Raw genomic sequence first — 14305 nt, forward strand, 5'->3', positions numbered from 1 at the left:
TTTATCCTCAAAAATAGACACACATTCTATTTTGAACACACATTCGTGTTAAAAGATTGGCCTTTAAAACCCACCCTTATGAAGGGAGACAGACATCTGTACAAACACACAAACATTGTTTTACATGGGAGATAACAGACTGATTCTGTCTGTCTGTGCCACCCTGAAACACGGAAACGCTCCATAGAGACAAAAAAAATTGAGTAAAAGTTGCTTCAAATTAATCCAAACCAATGGAGAAATAAAATATTTTTCAGGTAGAAAAAAAATTGTACCCGAGTGGTGTATAGACTATGAAGCGCTGCCTCGATAACTCCCAAATTTTTTTTTTGCTGTTAATCAATATGATGATTTTGGAATCTGACACTACTTTATGCAGCATATATGTAATGGGCATATGGGGTCTGTCTGTCCATCGCCCTCTTCGCTACACCGCCGCGGAAACATGAAAACACTCCTCGAAGAGAAAAACATGTGAAGTAAAAACTGCTTCAAATTAATCCAAACCTACAGGAAAATTCTAATATCAAAAATTATTTATCAGAAAATCGAGGAAAAAAGGTAAAAAAAACATGGACACTGCTAGGACTTCAAGGAAAGAAGTTGGTATTTCAAAAAAGTGGATCTGGGGTGAATTAACGGGGGTCAAAAAGATCAAGGTTTTGGATGGGGGAAGATAAGAGATGGTGGTGAACAGCTGTTTTAAAGACCTGGATGGAGGAGTGGGATTGAAGAGAAGTTTGTTCCAGAGGCGGGAGAAAAGAGGAATGAAAGAGTGAAGGTGAGCAGAGAGTCTTGATTTTGGTAGTTTAACCAGAAGAGGGTTGCTGGCAGATCTTGTGCGATCTGCAGGAATATTTGGGGGACAGAGCACAGACAGAGCTGGGGGAGCAAGGCCGGAGAGGAGTCGGTAGAAGACAGAAAGACCACCAACCTGCCTGCAGTGAGTGAGTGAAAGGCCCTCAGAGTTAACTTCATCGCAGGAGATTCCAATGATTCTGAAAGCTTTGGTTTCAACAGCGTGAAGCCGAGCTAGGTGTGAAGCAGGAGCACCAGCCCAGAGGGGAGAACAGTATTCCATTGAGCTGCGGATGAAAAATTGAGCTGCAGGAATATTTATCCCCCAAATATTCCTGCAGGACGCACAATATCTGCCTGCAACCCTCTTATGGTTAAACTGCCAAAATCAAGACTCTCTGCTCACCTTCACTCCTCTTTTCTCCCGCCTCTGGAACAAACTCTCTCACTCTCTTCAATACCACTCCTCCCTCCAGGTCTTTAAAACAGCTCTTCACCACCATCTCTTATCTTCCCCCATCCAAAACCTTGATCTTTTCTACCCCCGTTAAAACACCCTAAATCCACCTCTTTCAATCCACAACTTCTTTCCTGAAATTCCTAGTCGTAAAATTCCTCGTAGTGTTCATTTGCTTTATACCATGTTCCCCTTCCTCCTCCCTCCCCCTTCCACAGATCTACCGACGTCCCTGTTCTCTTCTGTTGTTGTGCTTGTGTGCTTCCCTCTCTCTCCCCCTCTTGTCTCCCGCTGCCTTCATTGTCTATTTTATGTGTCTGTGCATGTTTTCATGTTCAATGTGTTAGCTCTTACACGAGCCTCGATTCTGTATCCCAAAAATAACAAGTACAAAAAGTTTTAATTAAAACAAAAGCCGCGTCGATGTTACACAATGCCTAGATGCAGCTGTGCCTATAACGTCGATGTTATAGGCACAGGACATTCCTATTGATTCGATTACTTGATGTTATTTTTGTGCAAAGTGAAAATATATCTCGGCAATTTCTCGTGTGTGGCGACGAATTTTTAATATATCTCGGCATTTTCCCGTCTGTTATTTCAGGCGGTGTATGACTGACCATGCCGCGATTTAAAATAATATATCTCGGCAATTTCCCGTGTGTGGCGACACGTGAACGAAGCTATGCTCCTCTCTCCACATTATTGTGACGACGTATAAATTAAATATTTCATCGTGACGATTGTCATCAAATGGACGAATTTTTAATATATCTCGGCATTTTCCCGTCTGTTATTTCGGGCGGTGTATGACTGACCATGCCGCGATAAAAAAAAAAAAATCTCAATGGACTTGAAGTTACAGGCCTTTGAGAATTCATTTCGTTCTATAAAGGGCAACATTCATCGGATTTTCTTCCCGTTTTTTTTCAACCGAGTCTAAAACTATGTTAGCGACTGTGAAAAATGAAATGATATATCGAATTTGATTTGAAATAAAACTGTGTGAGAGAGGAAGACACCACGGGCCTACAAAACAGGCCTCAAAGCTATGCGAGTTAATAAAATGGTGGATATTTGTTTATATGAAGCCTCTCCCAAAATGGGTGGAGCTATGGTTCCCAGAATGGGTGGAGCTTTGAGGTTTTGTCTTCTCTGCAAGAACAACAAGAAGAAGAAGAACAAGAACAACAACAACAACAACAGCAGAGGACACTCTATGACCAGCGTCTGCGACGCGGCAAAAAAAAGAAAAAAGTTGTACACAAGAGATTGCATCTTTATGTATATAAAGTGCAGACAGTGTAACCTTTAGAACCGAGAACTTCCCCGGTAGATGGATTGGACGTGGTGGGGCGGTCCCATGGTCTCCCTTAGACTTCTTATTGTGGGAGTTGTCAAGGATTGTTTTCCAAACCCCTGTTATTGACATTTTAAGGTCTGCAACCAGCGAAAGAATATAAAGATTCCTTTGTTTTCTTTTTTTCTGCCATCGTGGTATTTTTCACCATGGGCTCCTGCTAGTTAAAATAGATTGGATAACAAGCATGAGTCACCGATCTGCGACGAGCATGACGTCATTGGTGCCTTGTTTTCATTCAGGTGGAAAACAATTACAAGCTTAGTCTGAAAGCTCATCTCAGGACATTATTAAAGTACAGTACTGTACAGTGATAACAACAGGTTGGTGCTTTTCTCCATTTTTGGTATTGTCCTCCTATGACGTCATCCGCTTCGTGGGAGGTTTCCCTCAGCAACTTTTAAAAACGAATGTGCATTTAAGTTTGGAAATACGATATTTTATTCATCGAGTAGATATAAAATACTTGAATAATAGATTCAGTTCCTGTTTAGTATAAGCTACATGAACGACTGCATTTACAACTTACAAGTACAAGTACCGAACTTGCTATGGAGTGTTCAAAAAGTTCTCGAAACGAGTCGCATTAGTCCAACACAAACATTTTTCATTATTTATGTATAAACTAGTATTAAAGTATAAAAAAAATTTGTATTACACTTGGACAAGTAACAAATAAAAAGAAGGTCTTAAAAACAGCTGTTCACCACCATCTCAAATCGTCACGAATCCAAAACCATGATCTGTCGTAGGCCTTTGTATTCTAGGAGGGGCTTCAGATGTGATTAGGCCAGAAATGTGGGCGCTGGAAGAAATGTATATTTTGAGTACAAAGTCAATCAGCATTCTCGTGACAAAAACTATTGACAGAGTTTATTATTTACCTCCCCCGCCCTAATCTCCCATGATTGCAAAAGGCTTAATTATTATACATAAAGGCAAACAGTGGCAAACATTAAACAACTAGCAGATTAATGGCGTTCCTTTTTCATTCGCCGTTGATATGCAAATAGCAAAAAAAACCACTTGCTGTTGCCCGAGAGATGCGCCCCGGTACTGAGAGATGTACACAGCACAGAGAGATGTACACAGGCACCGAGAGATGTACACAGGCACCGAGAGATGTACACAGGCACCGAGAGATGTACACAGGCACCGAGAGATGTACGCAGGCACCGAGAGATGTACGCAGGCACCGAGAGATGTACGCAGGCACCGAGAGATGTACGCAGGCACCGAGAGATGTACGCAGGCACCGAGAGATGTACGCAGGCACCGAGAGATGTACGCAGGCACCGAGAGATGTACGCATGCACCGAGAGATGTACGCAGGCACCGAGAGATGTACGCAGGCACCGAGAGATGTACGCAGGCACCGAGAGATGTACGCAGGCACCGAGAGATGTACGCAGGCACCGAGAGATGTACGCAGGCACCGAGAGATGTACGCAGGCACCGAGAGATGTACGCAGGCACCGAGAGATGTACGCAGGCACCGAGAGATGTACGCAGGCACCGAGAGATGTACGCAGGCACCGAGAGATGTACGCAGGCACCGAGAGATGTACGCAGGCACCGAGAGATGTACGCAGGCACCGAGAGATGTACGCAGGCACCGAGAGATGTACGCAGGCACCGAGAGATGTACGCAGGCACCGAGAGATGTACGTAGGCACCGAGAGATGTACGCAGGCACCGAGAGATGTACGCAGGCACCGAGAGATGTGCAGGCACCAAGAGATGCACGCAGGCACCGAGAGATGCACGCAGGCACCGAGAGATGCACGCAGGCACCGATAGATGCACGCAGGCACCGAGAGATGCACGCAGGCACCGAGAGATGCACGCAGGCACCGATAGATGCACGTGCAGGCACTGAGAGATGCGAGCAGGCACCGAGAGATGCGAGCAGGCACCAATAGATGCGTGTGCAGGCACCGAGAGATGCGGGCAGGCACCGAGAGATGTGCAGGCACCAGGAGATGCACGCAGGCACCGAGAGATGCAGGCAGGCACCGAGAGATGCATGTGCAGGCACTGAGAGATGCGAGCAGGCACCGAGAGATGTGCAGGCACCGAGAGATTCACGCAGGCACCGAGAGATTCACGCAGGCACCGAGAGATGCGAGCAGGCACCGCGAGATGCATGTGCAGGCACTGAGAGATGCGAGTAGGCACCGAGAGATGCGAGCAGGCACCGAGAGATGTGCAGGCACCGAGAGATTCACGCAGGCACCGAGAGATGCGAGCAGGCACCGCGAGATGCGAGCAGGCACAAAGAGATGCGTGTGCAGGCACCGGGAGATGCGGGCAGGCACCGAGAGATGTGCAGGCACCAAGAGATGCATGCAGGCACCGAGAGATGCGAGCAGGCACCAAGAGATGCGTGTGCAGGCACGGAGAGATGTGCAGGCACCGAGAGATGCACGCAGGCACCGAGAGATGCACGCAGGCACCGAGATGCACGCAGGCACCGATAGATGCACGTGCAGGCACTGAGAGATGCGAGCAGGCACCGAGAGATGCGAGCAGGCACCAAGAGATGTGTGTGCAGGCACCAAGAGATGCGGGCAGGCACCGAGAGATGTGCAGGCACCAAGAGATGCACGCAGGCACCGATAGATGCACACAGGCACCAATAGATGCATGTGCAGGCACTGAGAGATGCGAGCAGGCACCGAGAGATGTGCAGGCACCGAGAGATGCACGCAGGCACCGAGAGATGCACGCAGGCACCGAGAGATGTGCAGGCACCGAGAGATGTGCAGGCACCGAGAGATGTGCAGGCACCGAGAGATGCACGCAGGCACCGAGAGATGCAAGCAGGCACCGAGAGATGCACGCAGGCACCGAGAGATGTGCAGGCACCGAGAGATGCACGCAGGCACCGAGAGATGCACACAGGCACCGAGAGATGCACGCAGGCACCGATAGAGGTGTGTGCAGGGACCAAGAGATGCACGCAGGCACTGAGAGATGCATGCAGGCACCGAGAGATGCGAGCAGGCACCAAGAGATGCGTGTGCAGGCACCGAGAGATGCGGGCAGGCACCGAGAGATGTGCAGGCACCAAGAGATGCACGCAGGCACCGAGAGATGCGAGCAGGCACCAGGAGATGCGTGTGCAGGCACCGAGAGATGCGGGCAGGCACCGAGAGATGTGCAGGCACCAAGAGATGCACGCAGGCACCGAGAGATGCAGGCAGGCACCGAGAGATGTGCAGGCACCGAGAGATTCACGCAGGTACCGAGACATGTGCAGGCACCCAGAGATGCACGAAGGCACCGAGAGATGCACGCAGGCACCGAGAGATGCACGCAGGCACCGATAGAGGTGTGTGCAGGCACCAAGAGATGCACGCAGGCACTGAGAGATGCATGCAGGCACCGAGAGATGTGCAGGCACCGAGAGATGTGCAGGGGCACCGAGAGATGTGCACAGGCACAGTGATGCGCGCAAGCACCTAGAGATGTGCACAGGCACAGTGATATGTGCACAGGCACAGTGATGCGTGCAGGCACCGAGAAATGTGCCCAGGCACAGAGAGACGTGCACAGGCACTGAGAGAAGCGCAGGCACCGAGGAAAGCGCAGGCACCGCATTCAGTTTAACCACGTCAAAGGACTGGGGAATGTCGAGCAGACAAAGGCTTGGGGGAGCCTTCATGGACATCCCCATATGCTGGAGGCCTGGAAGACACACGTCCCATCTCCATGACAAAAACGTCCGACGCACCCTGGCTTTGTCCATCGGCGGTGACACCCAGCACTCCCTTCCTCGCCTACCCCAGCTGGCCAGTGGTGCTTTATTAACTGCAGGCAAATAAGTCCGAGTTAATCTGAACCCTTTTGAAAAGGGGAACACGGGTGGAAAATGGAGATAAGCAAAAAGGTTGCTCAGAAAAGCAACACCAAAGCGAATTTCCACAACGTGGACGAAAACATTTACACCTAGAGGAGGGCTCGCAAACAATGGGACTGTCCTATCATTTATGAATTATAGGCAGGTCCCATATGTAATTTCGTACCGATTTTTGGAGATTTGTAGCCATTTACATTTTTGAAAAGCTCGAGTCTGACTCAAAAAAATCAATGTTTCCATTTAATATGAAATTATTTTGATTTCCAATTTGATTTGATTTGGAATTAAAATTTGGTTTGGATTTACAATTTGATTTGGTCACCTTCTGGTCCCATTGACCCACTGGTTTTGTATTGGTATTTTCTACTGTTCCAGTATTTCACTTTCCTCACTGAAACCAGTAGATCCCACTGGTCCAATTTCCTATGGGATTTTTATGAGATTTGTGCTATTGATTTTCAATGGGATTTTCGACCTGGGAAGGTGGGATTGAGTCAGAGTGGGGTCACAGGTAATTGGAAGATGGGTGAGGGAATCACTGATTTGGATTGGGAGAATGAGGGTTTGAGAGTTAAAAATCAACGGGGTAGGAATGGGAGAACATGAAAATAGTCTTGAAACAAACAAGAAGTGACAAAAAAACATTTGAGAAATAAACCAGAGCAACTTTGGAAAGTGACACAAATAACAAACTAGAAAGTATCTGAAAATACAAAGCCAGTCCGCATCCTCTTTGTAGCCAGACTTATTCTTCTTCTTCTTCAGTATACTAAACATGACAAAAACAGCTAAATACTAGAACGGCACTCAGTAGAGAACATACCTCCACCTGGTTGGTCATATCACTCAATGGTGAAGAATCACTTCAAAAAAATTCTACTTGCTGGATCCGGATCCTGATGTTCACCAAAATTGAATCGATTCTTCCTTGTCACACATTCAACTGGTCAACCAAGTTTCGTCCAAATCCATCCATAACTTTTTAAGATATCTTGCTATGTGTCGTTTTTGGCCCTATCTCACAATGGTGAAGAAGCACTTAGAAATTTCTAGTAGCCGGATCCGGATCTTCACCAAAATCTAATCATTTCGTCCTTGTCACATACGCGACATCTCTGCCAAATCTCGACTGAATCCATCTACAACTTTTTGAGATATCCTGCTATTTATAAGTTTTGGCCATATCACTCAATGGGGAAGAATCACTTAGAAATTAAATAAATCTCATATGCGAATCTATATTCAGATATTCACCAAAGTCGAATCGATTTGTCCTTGTCAGACACCCAACCGGTCCACCAAGTTTCGTCCAAATCTTTTTGAGATATCTTGCTCTGTATCGTTGTTGGCCCAATCTCCCAATGGTGAAGAATCACTTAAATAATTCTACTAGCCGGATCCGGATCTTCACCAAAATCTAATCATTTCGTCCTTGTCACATACGCTACATCTCTGCCAAATCTCGACTGAACCCATCTACAACTTTTTGAGATATCCTGCTATTTATAATTTTTGGCCACATCACTCAATGGGGAAGAATCACTTAGAAATTAAATAAATCTCATATGCGAATCTATATTCAGATATTCACCAAAGTCGAATCGATTTGTCCTCGTCAGACACCCAACCGGTCCACCAAGTTTCGTCCAAATCTTTTTGAGATATCTTGCTTTGTATCGTTTTTGGCCCAATCTCCCAATGGTGAAGAATCACTTAAATAATTCTACTAGCCGGATCCGGATCCGGATCTTCACCAAAATCGAATCATTTCGTCCTTGTCACATACGCTACATCTCTGCCAAATCTCGACTGAATCCATCTGCAACTTTTTGAGATATCTTGCTATTTATAATTTTTGGCCACATCACTCAATGGGGAAGAATCACTTAGAAATTAAATAAATCTCATATGCGAATCTATATTCAGATATTCACCAAAGTCGAATCGATTTGTCCTTGTCAGACACCCAACTGGTCCACCAAGTTTCGTCCAAATCTTTTTGAGATATCCTGCTATTTATAATTTTTGGCCATATCACTCAATGGGGAAGAATCACTTAGAAATTAAATAAATCTCATATGCGAATCTATATTCAGATATTCACCAAAGTCGAATCGATTTGTCCTCGTCAGACACCCAACCGGTCCACCAAGTTTCGGCCAAATCTTTTTGAGATATCTTGCTTTGTATCGTTTTTGGCCCAATCTCCCAATGGTGAAGAATCACTTAAATAATTCTACTAGCCGGATCCGGATCCGGATCTTCACCAAAATCGAATCATTTCGTCCTTGTCACATACGCTACATCTCTGCCAAATCTCGACCGAATCCATCCACAACTTTTTGAGATATCCTGCTATATATAATTTTTGGCCACATCACTCAATGGGGAAGCATCACGTAGAAATTAAATAAATCTCAAATGCGAATCCATATTCAGATATTCACCAAAGTCGAATCGAATCGTCCTTGTCAGACACCCAACCGGACAGACAAGGGTGTAAACATAACGTGGTGGAGGTAAAAATACAAAATGTTTTTGATGAATTTAGGCGACCTTGATTGACCTCAAAAGCAAAAGAATTCAGTGACCCAATAGGCAAACCCTGCTCAAGTTTCAAGTCAATCTGATGAAAACAATTGACGATTTTATGCAGCCTTGACCTTTGACCCTTTGATCTAAAAAAAAACAATCGGCTTCTGGCTTTTGGTTGGTGAACAAATTCGGTGACCCATAATGTAAATTGTTAAAATATCAGGTTAATCGAATGAAATTTTACGTGACGCTGTCCTTTGCCCTATTGACCAAACTGATTAATGCGTCTTCTCCATATTCTCATAAATCTTTATTGAAAATTTCATGGCAAAAGCTCAAACAGTAACAATGTTACAGCCCGGACAGACGCATCGACGCATCGGAGTGATTGCAAAAGCCCAGTCTCCCGAGGGAAGGACGAATAATAACAAACTCTGGTACTTTACCTGAAGGCAGATTCAGTGCTGCCAAAGCAGCCTCACGGCCAGGATTCCATTGGGTGGTTTTGCCGTTGTTTTCCCGAGTGAGAGTCAGGGCAAGGATTTGGAATTTGGCCAGGGTGCGAGGAATAGCTCACCCATATCCACGAAGTAAACCATGGGATCTTACATCTGGCAGCAGACGGAATACCTACTCCAACGTCTTGGGAAGACGGTAGAAAGGAGGAAAAGGAGGACAAGAGAGAGGAGAGAAAAAGGAGGAGGTCTGGTGGATAAAATAAAGGAAGAAAGACAGGGAGAGGGAATGGATTGAAAATTTGAAACCGACTGGAAGGCGAAGTGAATGAAAAGTGCTCCTTGATCGCATGCGGAGCCAATGTGTCGATCCTGTAGATAAGGATTCACTCTCTGGATTTGCAACTCTTCAAAATGGAAAAAAACATTGGACATTGCCATGCGACTGTACGAATGTCCAGGAAGAGTGAGGGATCGATCGTAGCAATAACTGGGAAAACGAGAACAGCACTCGGTAGTGTGAATAACCCCAGGAGGCTGAACAGTTTACATTTTGTGAACAACGATAGGTCTGCATTGTCCTCGTCACCTGTCTTAACCAAAATCGAATCGGCTTGTTCTGGTTACCTACCCAACTCAAAAGTTTTGTCTGAATCCGTCCATAACTCTGACATCAAGTTTAATTATCAGCTACTCCAAACCTACAGTCCCTTTCCAATGGCAGAGACATTTGCACACATTCAGATTTTAAAATAAAACAATGTATTTGACTTTGTTCAAAAGACAATGAACAGAGATCAGTGAATCATGAATCAAACATGCACAGGGTGGTTTGTACACCGTATTATAACCCCGCTAGCAAATATTTTCTGCAGGTGCAACATTATACAAGAAGTCGACTAAGATGGACACGAGTGGTGAGTACACTGCGCTCACGACATGTGGTAATGCTCACGATAGGCCACACCCAATAAAAACGACGACGTTTCCCAGCAATTTGAGGAAAACTTCCATCACATTCGTGTTGGGGAAAAAAAGAGACAAGATGCCCCGAGCAGTGCGACGGACAAAAAGAGGAGTGGTGGAAACTTGACGAAACAGGACACTCATGCAGATGCAGCAGCGTCAAATGTCAATAAGGGGATGGGGAGAGAATAAATAAATAAACCAAAACACAAATCGCACCAGTTTTACGATATACAATACATCAATGATCTGCGTTTCATGTTGACAGGTTTAAAATAATATCAGACATTCTCCTCGAGCTGGTTTGCTCACGGGTTCAACAAAAAAACAAAATGGAGGAGAGTTTTACACGAGACAATCGCATGGTGGTTACGAGACAATTGCATGATGGTTAAGAAACAATTGCTTGGTGGTTACAAGACAATCGCATGGTGGTTACGAGACAATCGCATGGTGGTTACGAGACAATCGCATGATGGTTACGAGACAATCGCATGGTGGTTACGAGACAATCGCATGGTGGTTACGAGACAATCGCTTGGTGGTTATGAGACAATCGCTTGGTGGTTACGAGACAATTGCTTGGTGGTTACGAGACAATTGCTAATTGCTTGGTGGTTACTACCAATTGCTTGATGGTTACGAGACAATTGCTTGGGGGTTACGAGACGATTGCTTGGTGGTTATGAGACAATTGCTTGGTGGTTACGAGACAATTGCTTGATGGTTACATGGCAGCTAAGATTGTTATAACACCAGATGGGAATTAGCAAGAATCCAAGGCCCAAGGAAACAAGGAAAACGGGTTTTGCACATTTCTAACCTCAAAAAGGAACATCAATATAGAGATGTGCAGAGTCGCACAGGAATGCAATTCCATCGTCGACTCGTGAAATAAACCGAATTGGAATCCCCAAAAACCGGGAGAAATGACATTCGGCCTTTACGCACACACAAGTATCCTGTAATTGCTGCTCCAGATAGTCACGGTGCAAAGTGGGACAATTTCAAAGAGCAAAAAAAAATTTTTTTTTGCAGAAAACTTCAATCGACGTAACGAGTGAACCAAATGTCCACCAAAATGGTACAAGTTTTGCCAAATTAAGGAGACTACAGTAAAACCCGTGATGGCACGTGACTGTCAAGTAATAACCCTGAGATTCAATTAAGTAAACAAACGAGCAAGCGCTGCTATAGCACCATTAAAACTGGAGAGTGCAAACACATATTGATGGCAATTAGAGTGGGGGTGCGGGGGTAGAATGGGGGGATTGAGGGGGGGTAAATGCCTGGAGAAGCTACGCTTGTCAGGTGAGCTATAATAGGACCGAGCTCCAATTACTAGCAGCCAATGGGAGTATCAGTGCAATACACGTGACCATGACCCTGGCCACATTTCCTCTGGAGTGGGAGAACAGTGACATCACTGTGATGTTGCCTTGGTGACTGTTCAACTTCCTGACAACTAAATGAAGACATGGCAGCAATCCTTGCAGTCTTTCACCATCGATGCAAAAAAGTAACTATCCGAACAACCGTCTGTTTTTGTTCTGTTGGAGAAATAACACACAGACACAGACACAGACGCACTTAAAAATAATTAAATGGATAAAATCAGAATAGATGAAAACCTTAAATCATCAACTTCATTCCACTTTATGCCATCTAAATGCAGATGATGTCTTTCGCAAATCGCAGGCAAGCTATCGCTGGCACCAAGGCCAAATTCATGTCTGAACAACCGCTGGGAAGGCAATGGCAAACCACCCAGTGCAACCCTTGCTCCAGAAGTTGTTTTGGTGACAGACACTCTGTGACAGAGTATGGTACATCAGAGAGAGAGAGAGAGAAGAAATACAGACGGAAATGCTTGTAAAACAAATTTACATCACTGTTGATATATTGCACACAGTAGGTGTGTCAGGTGGGTCGACCCTGTACAAATCCAATGAGAGGTGGTACTGTTCTCATTGCCATTACATCACAATGAGGGATGCCGAATTACTTTTACAAAAAGGCAATTACAATGAAACTGTGGTGATTCGCTTTATGAAATTCCAGGAAGTCCCTCAGACACCTCGGGTTGGTTAATTCGGGACTCGTAGACTGCACGAGGTTTGTGCAACAGCAGGAGCAAGAGAACCGTGGGGAGGTACCACAGGCTAGAGAAGAACAATTTGCGTGAGCTGCGGCGGTCAGTCTGGAAGTAGAAGACCATGGCCCGATATCCAAAGTAGGCGTTGAAGGGGAGGCAGGTAAAAGGGAACATCCATGTGGAAAGGGAAAACACGGGGAATACAAACGAGAGGACCGACAGGGCGAGAGAATGGCGGAGAGCGACCCTGCGGCACAGGTCCGGATCCACTGCGGACATCATGCGGTAACCGCTACGAGAGTATTCTTCACGTAGGCTCCAGCTCAGAGCGTTGAAATGAGGGAATTGCCAGGAGTACAGGAGCACAGCGAGCAACAACGCTCCTAAGGGATGGAGGACGAGAACAAGGAGTCATGTTGGCTGGTTGGGTCACGTGCACAGTGGATTCAGGGGAATATTGTTTTAGAAATAAATAAACAAAAGGACACTTAAATATGGGTGAAGGGATGGGGGAGATTTCATACATTAAAATACCTACCTAGGGTACATAAACAATGGGTGGGTTAAAGGAACTATGGAGTGCAACCATGATGAAGAACCTCAAATTAAAATGTAAAGCACATGTGTACATTAAGGAATATTTAAGGAATTCTGCACAAAACTAAAAATTAAATTGATATATATGGGAAAAGTACACGCCCAGACCAGGAATCTAACCCAGGTCCTCTGGAAAACCGTAACAGTGCATTGCCCTCTGAGCTATCTGGGCGACCCTGACCGAGCATGTAATTTTCCCACACATATGATTGCCACTCTCTTTCCGTCAATGCTTCCGGGGCACTCGCTGCCAACCATAGGAGCACCAATGGCCTGAACACGAGAGGGTCTTCCTCCAATGGGGGGGGGGGGGGGGGGGACAAATCCATGTCCGCTATTATAAACACCACTGGGGGCGTAGTGAAGCAATTCGATTAATGAACAGGATTAAATAATTAAATTGATATATGTGGGAAAATTACACACCAGGACATCAACAAAAACAAACTTTGTGGACAAGGCCAAATTGATTAGATTTTGGTGAAGATCTGGATCTGGATACTATAATGTTTAAAGTGATTCTTTCTCCATTGAGGGATAGGGCCAAAAACGATATACAGCACGATATCTCAAAAAGTTATGGTTGGATTCGGATGAAACTTGGTGGACAGGTTGGATGAGTTGGGAAGGTGACAAGAAGAAGCTAATTAGATTTTGGTTCAGGTCTGTATGCCGATCCGGCCTATCAAATGAATATGAATGAATGATCGTTTTAAAGCCATTTTCCCCGCTAGAGCGGGGGTTAGCCTAGCGGGCCCCATGACAATCATGGTTCCGTTTGAGGCAACGTTTTATGGCCGGATGCCCTTCCTGACGCCAACCTTAGTCGCCTCTTACGATGCGCGCAGGGATACGGTCTATCTATTCTAAATCGGGGTACACACCGTGATCATTCATCCCAGCAAGCTGGTACTCAATTTGCCCAACTTGGAAGGATGACAGGCTGAGTCAACCCCCCTGGCGTTAATTTAGCGATCGAACGGGATTCGAACCCAGGATCCTAGGATCCCAAGCCTGCAACCTAACCGCTAAGCCAACACCAGGCTTAATCAGTGGGATACAAAACGTAATCTGCTCACCCTGGCAGAGGTATGCGCCCTGCTATGTGCCGTTCTAGTTATCTATGTAAAATATTATAAAATAATAATAAATAAATAATAATTTATCCTCCCCTCCTCCC

The 14305-nt window shown here is 45.5% G+C and overlaps 1 protein-coding gene across 2 annotated transcripts in view; it reads right to left on the reverse strand.

Moving 5' to 3' along the window:
* Positions 1-9307: 9307 nt before the first annotated feature.
* The window catches only part of COX10 (cytochrome c oxidase assembly factor heme A:farnesyltransferase COX10), a 62098-nt gene continuing 57100 nt past the window's right edge, over positions 9308-14305 (reverse strand). For both annotated transcript variants that reach the window (XM_078778745.1, XM_078778746.1), the window contains one exon: positions 9308-12911. In XM_078778745.1, the coding sequence (XP_078634871.1) occupies positions 12481-12911 (431 nt within the window). In that variant the 3' untranslated portion in view covers positions 9308-12480. The remainder of the gene's footprint in view (positions 12912-14305) is intronic.

This window comes from Myxine glutinosa, chromosome 5 (genome assembly GCF_964187855.1).
Source record: "Myxine glutinosa chromosome 5, kmMyxGlut1.1, whole genome shotgun sequence".
NCBI lineage: Eukaryota > Metazoa > Chordata > Myxini > Myxiniformes > Myxinidae > Myxine > Myxine glutinosa.